The sequence below is a fragment of the Syngnathus typhle genome, linkage group LG4 (assembly GCF_033458585.1).
Source record: "Syngnathus typhle isolate RoL2023-S1 ecotype Sweden linkage group LG4, RoL_Styp_1.0, whole genome shotgun sequence".
NCBI classification, from domain to species: domain Eukaryota; kingdom Metazoa; phylum Chordata; class Actinopteri; order Syngnathiformes; family Syngnathidae; genus Syngnathus; species Syngnathus typhle.
Window position 1 is genome coordinate 19,011,658 of NC_083741.1, and position 15,372 is coordinate 19,027,029.

Here is a 15,372-nt window from a genome sequence, read left to right on the forward strand (position 1 = left end):
CTGCCAGCTAATCCAGGTTTAGAATATCTGTGCAGTTTTTATGATCTTCAGCTAAGCAGGTTTCCTCTCAGGGGGGAAACAAGATCAGCGATGCCCGAAGCAAAGTAGTACGTTAACAATTTCAAATATGCTGCACCGCTTCAGGAAGTCAAACTATTGTCGCACCACAAAATATTGTTGCCACATTGAAAACAAGCATGAGCATTGTTATCGCTTTGAATGCAGAATTGTGTGTTACAGTGCTTGCGGGGGATCACATGAGAATGTTGTGGCTGGGTATTTTTCCACTGCTTTTTTGGTTTCTTGGATGTTACATAAGTTATGTGCGTGTTTGTTTCATTTGACTGTGCAAGCAAAGCCTCCCTTTTAGGCACACTTTTTTTTTTTTTTTTAACGCTCGAAACCTGTTCACCTTTTATTCGTGCGTATAGTGTGCTTGACTGACCTGTCAATCGCCCACCCAAAATGTACAAACTATGAGGAGTGCAAGTGGAAAAACCCCAAATAAAACAAGCTGATGAAATTTGACACTTCCTGACGTTTGCAAACAAGCAAGCCAATTGAATCGTATGAAAGACCACTGAGCAAGAATTTCCTGTTGCGCCCGACTCGACGATCCTCACTCACTCACGAGTCTGACTTTCGAGCTGTGATCCCCTGCTCTCGGATCCACTCACACATCTGCAAACATGGCAACCAGATGGGGAATCTGCAGCGCCGGCAAGATCAGTCATGACTTCATGGTGGCCATGAAAACGCTTCCAGCTGAAGACCACCAGGTACCACCATGAGCTGCTCGGACAAACCTAGAGCACATATTGAGACTCGTTTGGCACATTTGCTTGATACTGCTGGTGCCTAGGAGGAAGTTAACAGTATTGTCTGTGAGCAAAATTGATTTCAGCTTAAGTGACTGAAAATATTTGACCTACTTTTTGGGAAGGATTAATACAATGCTTTATCATTGAAGTGACTTTTTTTTTTTTTTACCTTTTTGGGAAGGATTAATAAAATGCTTTATCAATGAAGTGAAAAGAAATTGATACAATGTAAAAAATGTTATGATTTCTTTCAATTATTTCTGAAAAATAAATGTAAAAAATAGTGATGACAATAACAAAAAGTTACCACTAAAAACATGAGTTTGAATATATTGGTGTATTTTCACCAATGCGCTTTTTCTTTGCCTGCAGCTTAACATTGAGTGATGGTCAAATACATTTGTTAAGCAGAATAATATGTACAGTATATTGAATGTTACAGAAATCAAAATCAATTATTTAAATTAACCCAATATAATGATAACAGGTTTCCTTTTCCTCCACATGCCTTGTGGTTTGAAGCGGTTATAGCAGTAGATCAGAGTTGTCATGTTAACAGTGTGCATGACAGCACATGTCTGAAAGAGTTAGGTTTGAAACGTAAACTATCAGCTTGTGGCCTAATAAAGTTCAGGCGCAGCATGACTGCTACACAGTCATATAACACTGCTGCCAACAGAAGGCGCTGAAGCTAAATTTGCTTATCTTAGTCATTTTGTCAAAATGTCTTTTTGGCATATTTTATTTTATTAATAGCGTTTTACGATTTATGAAAAATAACCCCCACCTCTTGCTTGCGTAGTAAATGGACGTATAGAAATATTTTGATTTTGATTGACAGGCTGTGGCGGTGGCTGCCCGCAGTTTAGAGGATGCAAAAAAGTTTGGCAAAACGCACAACATCCCTCGAACGTACGGCAGCTACGAGGAGCTGGCCAAAGATCCCAACATCGGTCGGTGATCACGTCAGGCTCGTTGGGTCTATTTTGTGCTTTGTCAGCATAATCTTCTCTCCCTCTGCGCAGATGTGGTGTATATCGGCACTATCCAGACCAACCACCTGAGCTCCTGTTTGCTTTTCCTTAATGCCAAGAAGCCTGTCCTGTGTGAGAAATCCCTGGGCATGACCACCAAGGAGGTCAAGGAGATCCTGGCCTGTGCCAAGAAAAACAACGTCTTTTTCATGGAGGTAACTGAAGAGCAGGTTGTCACAACGCAAACAACACTCACATGGTGACCTCATATTTTTGGAGGGCGCTTCAGGGGCATATGATCATTAAAAAGGAGTTTCTTACCTCACTTGAATAAATCTGGCCGTTGGATTTTTCAGGCCATTTGGGCCCGTTTTTTCCCGGCCTACCGAGAGCTCCGAAGGCTGATCGCCCAGGGAGAGATCGGTGACGTGAGGATGGTCCGGTCCGAGTTTGGCCTGTCCGTGCTGCCTTTGCCGAGATTGGAGCTCAAGGAACTTGGTGGGGGAGCGCTGCTGGATATCGGCATCTACCCGCTGCAGTTCTCCATCATGGTGTACGGCGGAGAGAGGCCAGAGAGCATCAAAACCGAGGGAGTCATCCTGGATACTGGTAAGGGAAGAAAAGAAAGATATTAGATTCAGGTGACATCCTATACGTGCAAACATATTTTTGCAGGTGTGGACGAGACCTTGGTGGTGACGCTCAAGTTCTCCAAAAACAGGATGGCCGTGTTCACCAGCTCTTCGGGCTTGCAGCTCTCCAATGATGCCATTGTGGTTGGCACCAAGGGGCTAATCCGGGTACAATACTGATGATTATACTTGTGCTAACTTGCACGTAATCGTCGCTCATATTAAACAAAGCAACACTAGAGAATGATTTTAAACAGATTTCTCCACCCCTCCTCCCTACCAAATTTGTTTTCTTAATGTTTGTTCAGTACCCATCACACATGTGGTGTCCTGAAGTCATGGTGGTGAATGGGAAGGAGAAGAAGTACCCTCTCCCGGAGCCTCACTTGCCCCTCAACTTTGTCCATAGCACGGGGTTGCGCTACGAGGCGGAGGAGGTCCGACAGTGTTTGCTCAAAGGTACTAATGAACAAAACTGTTGCGATGAGGTTTGCGAGTGAACATTTATAGGACTAGGCATCTATTAATTTAGAGATGTATTTCTGAGAATAATCATGTGCTTTTTCTCCATTGCAGGAATGAAGGAGTGCCCAATCATGTCTCACGCAGATTCGCTGCTGCTGGCTGAAGTCAAAGAAGAAATTCTTAAACAAGTTGGAGTGGTGTATGACTGAATTTTCTTTTTTGTTGTTGTTGACAGCCTTATTTCGGGAGTGTAAATGTCTTACTTTCAATCAAATTCACCCTTTTAAAGATTTTTTTTGGGGGGGGGGGGCAAGTTCTTCCGAAAATAAAGCAAATGGAAAAATAGAGTTTAGGAACTTGCCTTTTTATTGATGAAATCCAGTGAAGTGACAACAACTAGTCCAAAATGTGCAAACTGCAAGTGTGCAAGAGGAAAAACTCTTAACAACACAAGATGATGAAATATCTTTGAATTTGACACTTTGAGACGTTTGCAACGAGCGAGCCAATCAAATTGTGGGGAAGAACATAAGAGAGCAGGAATTTCCTGTTGCGCCCGATCAGACGATACACTCACTCAACACTCAAACATGGCAACCAGGTGGGGAATCTGCAGCGCCGGCAAGATAAGTCACGACTTCCTGGTGGCCCTCAAAACGCTTCCAGTCAAAGATCACCAGGTACCCGCTTGGACACACCTAGAGCACACGATGAGACTTGTTTTTAGTTTGACGCATTTGTTCGGTACTGCTGCTGCCAAAGTGGAAGTTCACACTACTGCTTGTGGGCCATATTGACTTAAGCGATTGAAAATGTTTGATCTCGTTTTTGGAAGGGGATAATAATATATAATTATTAAAATAAACAAAAAAAGGTATATGCAATGTGGACAATCATATGGCTTGCCCTTTTCATTTGTTCGGGAAAAATAAATGTAAAAAAATACTCCCCAGTAATGGTAATCAACAATATTGTTTTTTGGTCTGTAACTTCGATTGTGTAATGGATCAGGCCCGCTGGATATATTTTGTGCTTTGTCAGCATGAGCTCCAATCTATGTGCACAGATGTGGTGCACATCGGCACTATCCATACCAACCACCTGAGCTCCAGTTTGCTTTTCCTTCACGCCAAAAAGCCTGTCCTGTGTGTGAAGTTCCTGGGGATGACATCCAAGGAGGTCAAGGAGATCCTGGCCTGTACCAAGAAGAACAACGTCTTCTTCATGGAGGTAACTGAAGAGCAGAGCGACACGGTGGGACTAAAACTTTTGCACTGAGAACTCACATGATGTGACCTCATATTTTTGGAGGGCGCTTCAGGGGCATACATTTCTTGTATCTACGTTTATGATCATTAAAAAGAGTTTCTTACCTCACTTGAATAACTCTGGCCGTTGGGTCTTTTCCAGGGCATTTGGGTCTGATTCTTCCCAGTCTACCGAGAGCTCCAGAGGCTGCTCGCCCAGGGAGAGATCGGTGACGTGAGGATGGTCCGGTTCGAGTATGGGCTGTCCCTGCTGCCTCTGCTGAGAATGGAGCTAAAGGAACTTGGCGGAGGAACACTGCTGGAGGTTGGCATTTATCTGCTGCAGTTCTCCGTCATGGTGTACGGTGGAGAGGGGCCACTTGGAGTGGTGTATAACTGAATCTTCCTTTTTTGGGGTTTTGGGGGCGAGGGGGAGTTGAAAAAAAGAATCGTCTTCCGAAAATAAAACACTTGCAAAAATAGAGTTTAGGTACTTGCCTATTTATTGATGAAATCCAGTCAGGTGACAACAACTAGCGACACATGACCACTTGGCGCTTATAGCTTGAGTGTAACAATCAAAAGCTTGTCAGACAATAGCAACAAAGACAAAAAAATAAAAAATCTTGACTTTTGTTACCAATCATCAGCTGCAACCAACATCGCAAGTTCGCAACCCCCTCAAAGTGCCATTTTAATTTTTTTGAGACTTCTAAGTGCCAACTTAAACATGATCAACTACACGTGAAAGGCTCTATCTGACATCTAACTTAAATACAGTAACCAGCTCCGACAAGGGACACTCCTACTCTTTAGAGTCAGACAAAATAAGACTGGAATGTCCCCCCAAAAAAACACCATTTATAATAGTCAAGTATAATAGACTGTAACAAGATTAGGAGTGCTACACACAGTGAAAGCAAAGACACTTGAGCCACACACACACAGCACTAACAACAATCTGGATTGGGTGGCGTGGCAGAATGTGAGGACGCCATTTTGTTTGTTCGCTTATTCGGTCTCGGGGCGGTTCGTTGGAACCGCTCGTGTTCATGCGGCGCCACCCAAACGATAGTGGCGACGCGCATGCACAAGGATCTGCCGATTTGACTGGGAGGATGTTGTTTAATAGAAGCATCTCGAGTGACTAAATAAGAGCAGCTTTTGATTGAAGCATGTCGAACTGGTTGGGTGCCTGACGATTTGATTTTTATACAAGGGAAATTTAACGTGAAAGGAATGGACTTAGGAAGTGGAAATTCCACGCCACCCATTGGTTGTCCTGACATTTTGGTCTATGATTATTGTTGCTTTTGATTGCCTAGAATGCTTTGTAATTTTTGTAGCAGGTGTTTGGATAGAATGGTGGACTGGGTAGAATGGTGGAGTGTGAAACAGAACAGGCAGCGATGGAGTGGGCCCTTTGTTTTGGCTTCTCAGGGGACCAAAACCACACGCATGGTGTTGGTGAAGCCGGAGCCTGGACGCCAGCCGGTCAGTACAATGACAACGTCGCCCTCCTTGAAGAAGCCTCTCACTTTGCCTGTGGGTTACACACAACAGTGTCAAGTGCCTTTCCTTAACAGCGCAAAGGCGCCACATGCTGTTACACTTGATTACTGCATGTGATCACAGCTCTAATTTTGAGTCGGGTTGCCAAATTTAGGGTATTTTCTAATGGGGGGGGGGGGGGGGGGGACCCTGAAAGGTGGCTGGTAGTAGGGAAATTGAATAAGGGGAAATACATTCCACCATAATCCTGACCAAACCAACCAGATTTCATGCAAGTAGTACTGTGCATATATTTACAAATCAATGCTATTCCTCAAACAACTGCGCAGAGAACACTGCAGGGCTATTGAGAACACTAATGCAAAGCTTTACCCATATCCATAGCGAAGTTGACACGCATGTCGACATCCTCGGCCCACACATCGTGGGCAGGGGCAGTGTAGAGGACTGGAAAGATCCCGCGGTACAGGTGAGCCTGGCGAGCAGTCTGGGCGTTACGGGTCACGGCCAGGATGGGGGCACGGGGCCTGTATCTGGATATAAGGTGGGCGGACCTGCAAAAAAAACAAAAAAAAAAAAAAAAAAAAAAAAAAAAAAAAAACTGTAGGAGTGTAATTCTTAAATGAGTAATACTGTTATGTTCTAAGTATTAAAAGATGCGACTGTTCCATTGCACAACACTGGCACAGTTCTTCATGCCTTAGCTTTCCGCTTTAAAATACAAGAATAATAATACAGAAAAAAAAATCCATGTTTCACTGAGGGTCAAAAGACTGCGCAGTAGAAAAGCGGCACTTTGGTTTTCAAACACAACAGATGCGTTAGGTTACAAATACCCAAAGGTAAACTTGTGAATTTCTGTCCTCTCACCTACTTCCCAGTGCAATTAAACAAACCCTCATTCATTCACACACTGTATGGGCAAAAGGTCCATTATAGTGTACTTACCCAAGCTGACTTGTGCGTCCCCGTATCTTACCTCCCGGTCTTGGTGAGAACAATAATGGCACTAGCGCAGCATTTGAAAGAAGACTCCACGGCTCCGACGGCCACCGCCTCAGATGGGTCTCTGGTCAGGTGGGAGTGGCGCCGCAGCTCCTCAAACAGCTGCCTGTGGAAAGTGGCCGCCTCTGCCTCACGGGCAATCTAAGCCAGATCCGAGGAGAACCAATTGGGGAAGGAGTGGCGGTTACTTACCATCACACACACACACCTCATCATTCATACATCTGGGAAGGGCTTGAAATCACCCCACTACGTCTTCTGGTTGACAATAACCTTTAGTGTCTTTAAATAGACCTTTGTAATGTTTGTAAAACTAAGTAAACATGCAAGGTACTTCCAGGCGGCAGAACCTTCATTGGACAAGGTTTAAAAAAGAAAAAAAAAACTGAACTGGTCAGCAAAAAAGGGAAAATCAACCAGCAGCTTTACGAACATGATTGCAAGCCTCTCATTCCCAGGATTCTATCAGTCCCTGTTCTGGCCCTACTCTTCCTCTGAAAGACAGCCTGACACGAGTGCCACGATGAATGTGGACAGTCGCCCTACCTTCCGGAACCCGTGAGCACAATGATGGCAGAGGCCAAACTCTTAAAGGAGGCCTCGACGGCGCCAATGGCGATGGCCTCGGCGGGGTCTTTGCAGTGCGGCGTGGATCGACGCAGGTCCTCAAACACCTGACGGTGAAACATGGCCGCCTCGGCTTCGCGAGCAATCTGGCAAGCGAGCGGGGGGGGGTAGGATGCGACGAGCAAAAGGCAAAACCACAAGCACCACACACAAACGGAATGATGAAGATGGAGGAATTACAAAGAACATAAGGGAATGAGTGGGGCGTTAGCGGGGAGAGAGACGGTCGACAATTATTAACACCATATAATTGACTACAACCTCAGAACGTATGGAGTTAAAACAACCGCACAAAAGCAGGAAGTCGTGTGAAACAGATGATTAGAAAGGCAGCAGCTGAAAAGGTGGGGTGGGTTTAAGAGCTGCAAGTGTCTTCAGAAGATTTAAAATCAGTGACACGCAAACAATTAAAAAGTAGAAAGTGTGTCAGTAATGGGGATGGAAAAAAAAGTTTCTTTTTGCTTTGTCATTCAAGTTGAAGAGAAAATGCTGCATCACCCCATCTGAATTGAAGTGATGGATGGTGACATTAAAGATTTACATTTGCTAATTTGAATCAATATTTCACAGCAGTGAACTGCAGAGAGTGCCCGGTAAATAAGCCCCACGCAGTTTTTATTTTTTGCTGTCCACAGAAGAAAAGCATGACTTCTATGCATTCATTTTCTGTAGTGCTTGTCCATCCCCAAGAGGTTCACAGGTGAACTAAAGCCTATACTAGGTGATTTATGGTACATCCACCCACATTCACAAGTCGTCAAGACTGTTGGGTACAACCCACGCAAGTACAGGAAGAACGTGCTAATCATGAATACTCAGTGATTGAACTTCATGCATGATGCTGCATTCACTAACATCTTTTTGCTGTCCCTATTGCTGACCGAGAGGACCAGATTTCAATTAGTAAAAGAGGTTAGTTGTGAAAGCGGCGTTAGTACCATTGTTTCTTTCTGTGAACTAACCATGTGTTGTGTGCGCACAGCTTCCAGGGGGTAGTCTCCCTTTGCGGTCTCACCGCTCAGCATGATGCAGTCGGCTCCATCCAGCACGGCGTTTGCCACGTCGCTGCCCTCGGCGCGGGTGGGTCGCGGCTTCTTGATCATGCTCTCCAGCATCTGAAGACAATCCATTCAAAATAAGATATACAAATTTAAAAAAAAAAAAAAAAAAATGCAGAAATGAAAAGGTAACATGTTACAGCGAGCATGAAAAGAAATTCAACCGTCTGACCTGAGTGGCACAGGTGATGGGCTTGCCGGCTCTGTTGCATCGGCCAATCATCATCTTTTGGGCGACAAAGACTTTCTCGGTGGGGATCTCAATCCCAAGGTCACCGCGGGCAACCATGATGCCATCGCTGGCCTCCATGATCTCATCGAACCTGAAGACACAAATCAGGCGTTACACAAGAATGTCAGGTGGTGGCGCAGTTTGCTTTTTGGGTGTAGTGTCACTATGAGACCACCAGGGTGGAGCAAGTACACATCACTGGATGCTAAGGATGACAGCTAGCTCATCAGGTTCATATCTCAAATTGAGGTCAGATACCTGCGGACGCCCTCGTGGTTCTCCAGCTTGCTGATGATCTTGATGTTCTTGCCTTTCTCGCCCAGCACGGCCCTGACCGCCTGGACGTCGGCGGCCTTGCGGATGAAGGAGGCGAACACCATGTCGACGCCCTGCTCCACGCCGAACGTCAGATCCTGGATGTCCTTTTCGGAGACGGCGGGCAGATCCACGGCGGCGCCAGGCAGGTTGACGCCCTTCTTGCTGCCCAGGGTGCCGCCGTTCTCAATCTCGCACATGAGGAAGTCAGGGCCTAAATAAAAAAACAACAACTTTGAGTTGTGATACAAGATATGGTGCTGCAATGGATTTTTTTTTCCATTTTTGACATGTACACATTTGCAGTTCTAATATTACACAGCAAACAAATCACTTAAATAATCATCATCTCACCAATCTCCTTGACCTGCAGTGATATGAGTCCATCGTCAATGTAGATATTGCTGTCATATTCCACCACTTTGGTGATGTTCTTGTAGTCCAGCCACAGCATCTCTTCACTGCATTTGTCCTGGTAGCTGTCATCTAAGGTGATCTTGATCATGTTGCCCTTCTTCAGCTCGACCTCAGCCGTGCCGCTCTGTCAAATTGCACAGACACACACCCTTATGGCGCCGTTGCTTTCTAAGCAGTGTTTTTTTTTTTTTTTTTTAGTAGGAGAACGCAGTCCTCAACTCACCCCGTCGATGAGGCCTGTTCTGATCTCTGGGCCCTTTGTGTCCAAGGCGATTCCGATTGGTCGGTATTGGATGCTGCCGGGCTCAAAGCTCTCGCATGCCTCACGGACATTCTTGATGGTCTCAGCATGGTACTGTGGGTGGGACAAAAAAGTTTGATTGTGAAGTCTTTGTTTCTTAAACGGACAAAATAGCATTCAAAATGAATGGTGGATGAGTAATAACTGGGTTTCTATATTTTGCGCTTCTCGAGTTGAGCCTCCCATTTTTTTATTCCTTAGCATCACATGTTCAAATCCCGCTCCACTATAGTACATATATTTGTTTTTACTCTGTTTACAATTTCTTGCAGCCAGTCAGAAGTTGTAAACAAGTTGTATTTAAAATATGAAACATTTAATTCATGAGACATGTATTCAATTATTTAATGGTGAAGTCATTTATTTGAGTCCATATTTAATTAAACCTGTAACATTAATTATTGACATTTGTATTAAACTATGAAACATTAAATGGTGTGTTTATTCATTTACTTAACTTGGGCACTGTCTGCCCTCCATAGAGTACGCAGTTAACGGTTTTTATGCAATTATTAATCATCATGCATATTTATAACTGTTAAGAATGTTCAAAAAATGTAAAATGTTGTAAACGGTTTAACGGGGAAAAAAAAAAAATCTGGTTTAGGATTTGAGACTGATAAAATGTTTGCCCTTGGTTTCACCTCTGTCCGACTGTTCCAAACCCACCTGAGCATTCTTATCACCTTCCATAAAGTTGGTCATCTGTTTTGCCAGATTGTGTTTCAAATTACCATATTGCCACATCGCTCATAAATAAGATGCCCGTTTCTGAACAACCATTGTATTCTAAGATGTGCAATGTTTGCCAAGCTGCAAAAAGCCAATATTGTAAAAAGGAAAGTCACACACGCATACGATAAGGACTGAAATGAATTGCGCAGGTTTTCTCTAGAAGTTGGGCTTCTTGGCACCCCTCTCTAGTTTCATACATGCCAAAGAGGAAGTTATGAAACAGCTCACCTCGTGTGTGCCGTGGGAGAAGTTCAAGCGTGCAATGTTCATGCCGGACTTGATCATTTCCTTCAGGATGTCCACAGAGCGAGAAGCTGGCCCTGAAGATAAAATGAAAGACAAAGTAACAAATGAATGGTTGGCTATGAGCAGTGTGTCGATTTGCACATTGAAATCATTTTGTTTTCCTCTTTGGCGCGCACACACACAATAAATAGACACACCAATAGTGCAGATGATGCCAGTGTTGCGAGCGGTGGTGGGCTTGGAGTCGATGTCCAGCAGACACATGTGCTCCAGGAAGGTGTCGGCCATGGCGGCGTTGAGCTGCTGCGTCTGGATGAAGGCAGAGCCCATGTCGACAACCTTTGGCTGAGGCATGGCGATTACCTTGGAGTCTGGAGAGCTGCTGAAGGATAAAAAAAATACAAACAAGGCTTTGAGATTTTTTTTTATGGCGTGTCAGTCCGATAAAGGGTGCGATGGTAGTCACATTATTTGGAAAAATAAATGATTTTGCATCAGTAAAAAAAAAAAAAAAAAAATGACGGATGCAATTTCAACATTCACCATAGAGCAGACGGCACATGTATAGTACACTCTGTTCTCAAACGGCCACCCCAACTGGGTTGCCAATGGCAACAATTCATTATGCACAAAGGAGATCAGCGCACTTTTCCCCAGGCTTATTATTCTAGCTTTTAATTTTAACTGCAACATACACAACACATTCAAAACAACCGTAGGGGAAAAAAAGCCAGAAATACGAGCTGGGTGCATCCTTGTTTCTGGTAAAATAGTCTGGTTACATAACTATATGAATGGGACGTTTCTTGTCAACATCTAATTAGAATGGTAATGGTGGTAGGGCTTTCGAGGCCTTTACTGTCTGTCTCCTTCTGACTGATGATGTAACAGCGGAGTAAATGGAGAAGTGGCTGGGCGAGGGGCTGTACGTGCTCAGAGTCACATCCTGCCCTACTGCAGCAATGCGCAGGCAAGGCAGCAGAGTAAGCTGAGTCACAGGGCGCCCCCGCAATGACCATTTTCTTTGTTCGCTTCATTAACACTGGCAACCTCTCCCTCAACAGGTATGCGTTATTCTCACCAAAAAGACTCCTCTAGGCAAATACTTTTCATTCACCACCCTAACTAACACGTGAAATTCATTTTGTTGCGAGGAAGTTGTTATATTTTAGAGAACAAGTTGCAGCCCGAAATCGCTCACCACACAACTCTACGTTGAATCAGCAGCATATAATCCTCGGATCATACTACATAATATTTGCCACGTACACACCAAGGCAACTGTAAAACTGAAGTTCATGGTGGAGATTATTCATTTTGTGTGGTATCTTTTTTTTTTTTTATGCAGTCAATGCTGTCTTTTTTCTTTTGCCTCAAAACAAAAAGGTTACATAACAGACAAGAATGGCGGCGATCTAATGTCAGTTACAAACAAAGTTAGCTGAGTATCCTTGATGGGCAGTTAGCAGTCACCCTGACACAGATGAAAGGCTAATTTAAGAGCCGGCTGCTAATAATCCCCTCTAATCCCTTCCGAAACTGGCTCCAGGCTAGTGACATTCTCACTCTTTCAAATGCTCCTGGTCACATGACCTCGTATCGTGCTGATAACGGCACAAGTACAATCATGGGCAAGGGCACTGCAATCGGGGTGTCGTGACTTTTGGGATGGTGACTCAACACATCCAATACGACCTATCATCCACTCCACCGACCTGTCCCATGCACTACATACCCCCGGTAGATCTTTTTGGTCCTCATGGGGAGGAAGAGGCACGCCACCACCGCTGACCTCCAAAGGAACCCCAGTGTGTTAGAGCGACCAACACACTGAAATAGCTGACAACATCCTGCATGAGCTGGCCTGGCGCAACAGCCAGCCAAGGCGCTCGTGCTCGTTGACACCACTTCCAGGAGCTCAAGACTAAATCCGTTCGGTGCTGATGAGAATGAAGGGCAAGGAAAGCGCCAATGACGACCGGGCAATCGCCATAACGTGACGCTACGGCCGTACATGAGACACCCACCGCAAGAGCCCAGTCGCTACAATGTCACCGCCAGCTTTGGACACACAACACCTCAGGCCTAAAAACAGGCTAGTCTAATAATAACCTACAGCACGCAGCGAGAGTTTAAAAATTCAATACTCGAGATGCATGAGCGGCTGGGCTATGTTTGTAGGGACTACATTACCGTTTTGAACATGTACATGGGAAAGGCATCATTTCCACGATAATCATTTTCAAAGGTTTTGTGATTTCAGAATCTGCAATGCTGTTGTCAAAAACAAAGCCATACCACACCCGCCAGGTACCAAATGCGGTCTCATGTGGTTCCATTTGGGCAAATCCGGTTAGTCTACACCGGTAAACAGGTCCATTTGGAATTTTTCCCAGACCTGAGCTCGTCAGCAGAGCTTTCATGAGAAGGACCGCAAATGAGCAGATGTGAAGTGTACACACCACAACACAGGTCAAGGGCAGGCAAGCCCAGAACCAGAAAATGCAGTTTTGTAACATTACCTTAGGGAAACGGAGGAATAATCTTTGAACATTTCCAGAATGATTACCCGTTACGAAGTAAAACAATGTGAACAAATCTATGTGAAGGAGGAAAGGGTCAGAGATAAACTTTGGTCGCATTGTCATGCCAATTCAGATAAAAGGCAAAAGAAATCCAGAACTTACACAAGTCTTGGAGGAGGTTTAGGGACCTCATAGTGATTATCTTGTGTAATTATTACATACTCAAACTAAATAGATACTATGCATATTACACTTGTTTCAAAACAGGTTTGTTTGAAAGAAACATTTCCTGCTACGCAATTCGCCACTCAGCAGAACATAATACCAAAGATTCTAAGAGCAAAAAAAAGACATTTCTGACTTTCAGTAGCACCTAATGCACTAAAAAGATCATGAGAAATTCAACACTTCTTTGAGGATTGTATAAAAACCTGCAAAAGCCCATAACCAGCATTATGGAGATGGAAGCCGGCTAGCAAGGTTTTAAGATAAAGAACTAAATGCTCTATCAAGCAGGGATTTATCCGCAAAGGTTCTGGCTGAGTTTGTAACATTGCCACTTTTACATCTTGCATTATTTACTTGTCTTTATGGTCATTATAAAGCAAAGTCCCTCAGGTGTATATATATTCCGTGTCAACAAAAAGGCTTTTTTCATTATGAGGTTTGCTGACAGCTTTGAAGAGTGAATTAACGTTCTGCTGTTACACCATAAAAACTATAGTTATTTTCTTTTTATAAACTCACATGTTCTCGTCAGTGGATTGACATTCCCCAACACACGGACACTCCTCAATACACTGACCATCCTCGCAAGACATTTTTGAGCAAATGACAAATAGTGTAATGCTAAGAACAACTTCAGTCTGCAATTATTTGGATAATATAGGACAAAAAAGCGTTTGTACGGCGTAATCGATGCGTCAAAAGTCACGTTTGCATCACTGCGTCATCTAGCTTCAGAACGCTTGTGATCACATTGACCAATCGGAAGCCGAGGAGACGCCGAAACCACGCCCACAACAGGAAGCAACTGGAAGACAGTCGACCTCAGGACTACTGCATACATCGCGGTCGACTACTATTCCTTCAAGTGCAACAACATCCAGCATACAGAACCGTGGCTATGATTAAAAGTACAAAATTAGTTATCCAATACATTACTGCATACCCGCCCACCAACACAATTCTACCTTGACGGGAGACTAGTACGGCACGCATCAATGTCAGCCTCTCAAGATGGCTGCAAAGTTCATCACGTACGGCCACTTTTCACAAATTGCAATATGTGTCATTTGTCACGATGGCATTAGAGGACAGCCGAGCAGTATATTTCACAAGCATTTAAACACGCCATGAAACGTATCACGAGGAGAGGAAAAAGGGGACTGCATTTTAGGGTTACAGAATGTGAGAAAAAAGTAACAGTAACGACAATACAAATTTGAATGCAGCTAAAATGAAGCAACAAACGACCGAAAGGTTGGTTGAACCCACCTTCTCTTGCAATAGGATGTGGGCAATGATGTGACGGGCACAGCAATCGTCTCAAGGTGAAGTGTGGACGACTCCACTCCTTACTCGGAGGAACTACTTCGTTGTGATGCTGTTATATATCCCTCCGAGGCAAATCCTACGGTCGCACTTTGAGGCAAAACCCACAATCGTACTCCAATTTCGACTCTATTCTAGCATATTGTCATTTATTACACTTTTGCAAACAATTCCCCTCTGACACGTTTCATTTTTTTTTTCGTTAAACGCCGGAAAATTGAAAGCTAAATTGGATAGAACACGCTCGCGGAAGCATACACTGAATATAAGGTGAGCTAGGGACCCGTTGTCCATTTAGCCAATCAGAACGCGAGAAATCCTCGGCAGCAAGTTGGCCTCAACAATGTTGAGTCAACATGTGACGCATGATGGCGAGTTGTAGCAAGTTTCCTCAAAATCCGCTGTGTTGGTTCCTTTTTGTTGAATACCTAATGATAGTGTGCCCTTTTATATTTCAGGACAATGCATTCGCCTTTAGCATCGCAGTTTGCCAATACATACACCCCGGCTGAAGAAGTAAATATTCCAGTAGAAAAGACCCCCCCCCCCCCCATTCATAAATAAATAAATGAATAAATAAATAACTGAATAAATAAATAAATGCGATTTCAATAAAACATTTATTAAAAAGTAGCATGCTCGGAGATTACATAAAGCGACAGTGTGATTCGGTATAAATGAGGCATATGTCGTCATCTAGCGTTCG

General features: G+C 44.0%; 2 protein-coding genes across 10 annotated transcripts; one reads left to right on the forward strand and one right to left on the reverse strand.

Annotated features, from left to right (window-relative positions):
- Positions 1–581: 581 nt before the first annotated feature.
- Positions 582–4,978, forward strand: LOC133152257 (trans-1,2-dihydrobenzene-1,2-diol dehydrogenase-like). 3 transcript variants are annotated; one of them, XM_061275696.1, is made up of 9 exons: positions 582–779; positions 1,663–1,774; positions 1,847–2,010; positions 2,152–2,404; positions 2,471–2,595; positions 2,736–2,886; positions 3,004–3,572; positions 3,934–4,122; positions 4,303–4,978. In XM_061275696.1, the coding sequence occupies exons 1-7, from the start codon at positions 690–692 to the stop codon at positions 3,099–3,101; spliced, it is 993 nt and encodes a 330-aa protein (XP_061131680.1). In that variant the 5' UTR covers positions 582–689; the 3' UTR covers positions 3,102–3,572; positions 3,934–4,122; positions 4,303–4,978. The 3 variants fall into 3 exon arrangements, with proteins under 3 accessions (XP_061131680.1, XP_061131679.1, XP_061131681.1); XM_061275695.1 differs by having other exon boundaries at positions 3,959–4,122; XM_061275697.1 differs by having other exon boundaries at positions 4,030–4,122.
- pkma (pyruvate kinase M1/2a) lies at positions 4,625–14,769 on the reverse strand. 7 transcript variants are annotated; one of them, XM_061275692.1, is made up of 11 exons: positions 14,610–14,769; positions 10,785–10,969; positions 10,570–10,661; positions 9,529–9,660; positions 9,243–9,429; positions 8,832–9,102; positions 8,514–8,664; positions 8,246–8,398; positions 7,203–7,369; positions 6,024–6,205; positions 4,625–5,682 (listed from the first exon to the last, which is right to left on the reverse strand). In XM_061275692.1, the coding sequence occupies exons 2-11, from the start codon at positions 10,939–10,941 to the stop codon at positions 5,576–5,578; spliced, it is 1,599 nt and encodes a 532-aa protein (XP_061131676.1). In that variant the 5' UTR covers positions 10,942–10,969; positions 14,610–14,769; the 3' UTR covers positions 4,625–5,575. The 7 variants fall into 7 exon arrangements, with proteins under 7 accessions (XP_061131676.1, XP_061131677.1, XP_061131673.1 ...); XM_061275693.1 differs by having other exon boundaries at positions 10,785–10,966; positions 14,610–14,763; XM_061275689.1 differs by lacking the exon at positions 14,610–14,769 and adding an exon at positions 13,860–14,013.
- Between the last annotated feature and the right edge of the window lie 603 nt (positions 14,770–15,372).

What these genes read in the sequence shown, in the direction of transcription:
- LOC133152257 (XM_061275696.1), top strand. Translation starts at nt 690, where the DNA reads ATGGCAACCAGATGGGGAATCTGCAGCGCCGGCAAGATCAGTCATGAC. An exon ending in TTCCAGCTGAAGACCACCAG is followed by an intron (nt 780 to 1,662) that starts GTACCACCATGA and finishes TTTGATTGACAG; the next exon opens with GCTGTGGCGGTGGCTGCCCG. An exon ending in ACAACGTCTTTTTCATGGAG is followed by an intron (nt 2,011 to 2,151) that starts GTAACTGAAGAG and finishes TGGATTTTTCAG; the next exon opens with GCCATTTGGGCCCGTTTTTT.
- pkma (XM_061275689.1), bottom strand. Translation starts at nt 13,933, where the DNA reads ATGTCTTGCGAGGATGGTCAGTGTATTGAGGAGTGTCCGTGTGTTGGG. An exon ending in ACTGCAGGTCAAGGAGATTG is followed by an intron (nt 9,103 to 9,242) that starts GTGAGATGATGA and finishes TTTTTTATTTAG; the next exon opens with GCCCTGACTTCCTCATGTGC. An exon ending in CTGTGCGCACACAACACATG is followed by an intron (nt 7,370 to 8,245) that starts GTTAGTTCACAG and finishes CTCGCTTGCCAG; the next exon opens with ATTGCTCGCGAAGCCGAGGC.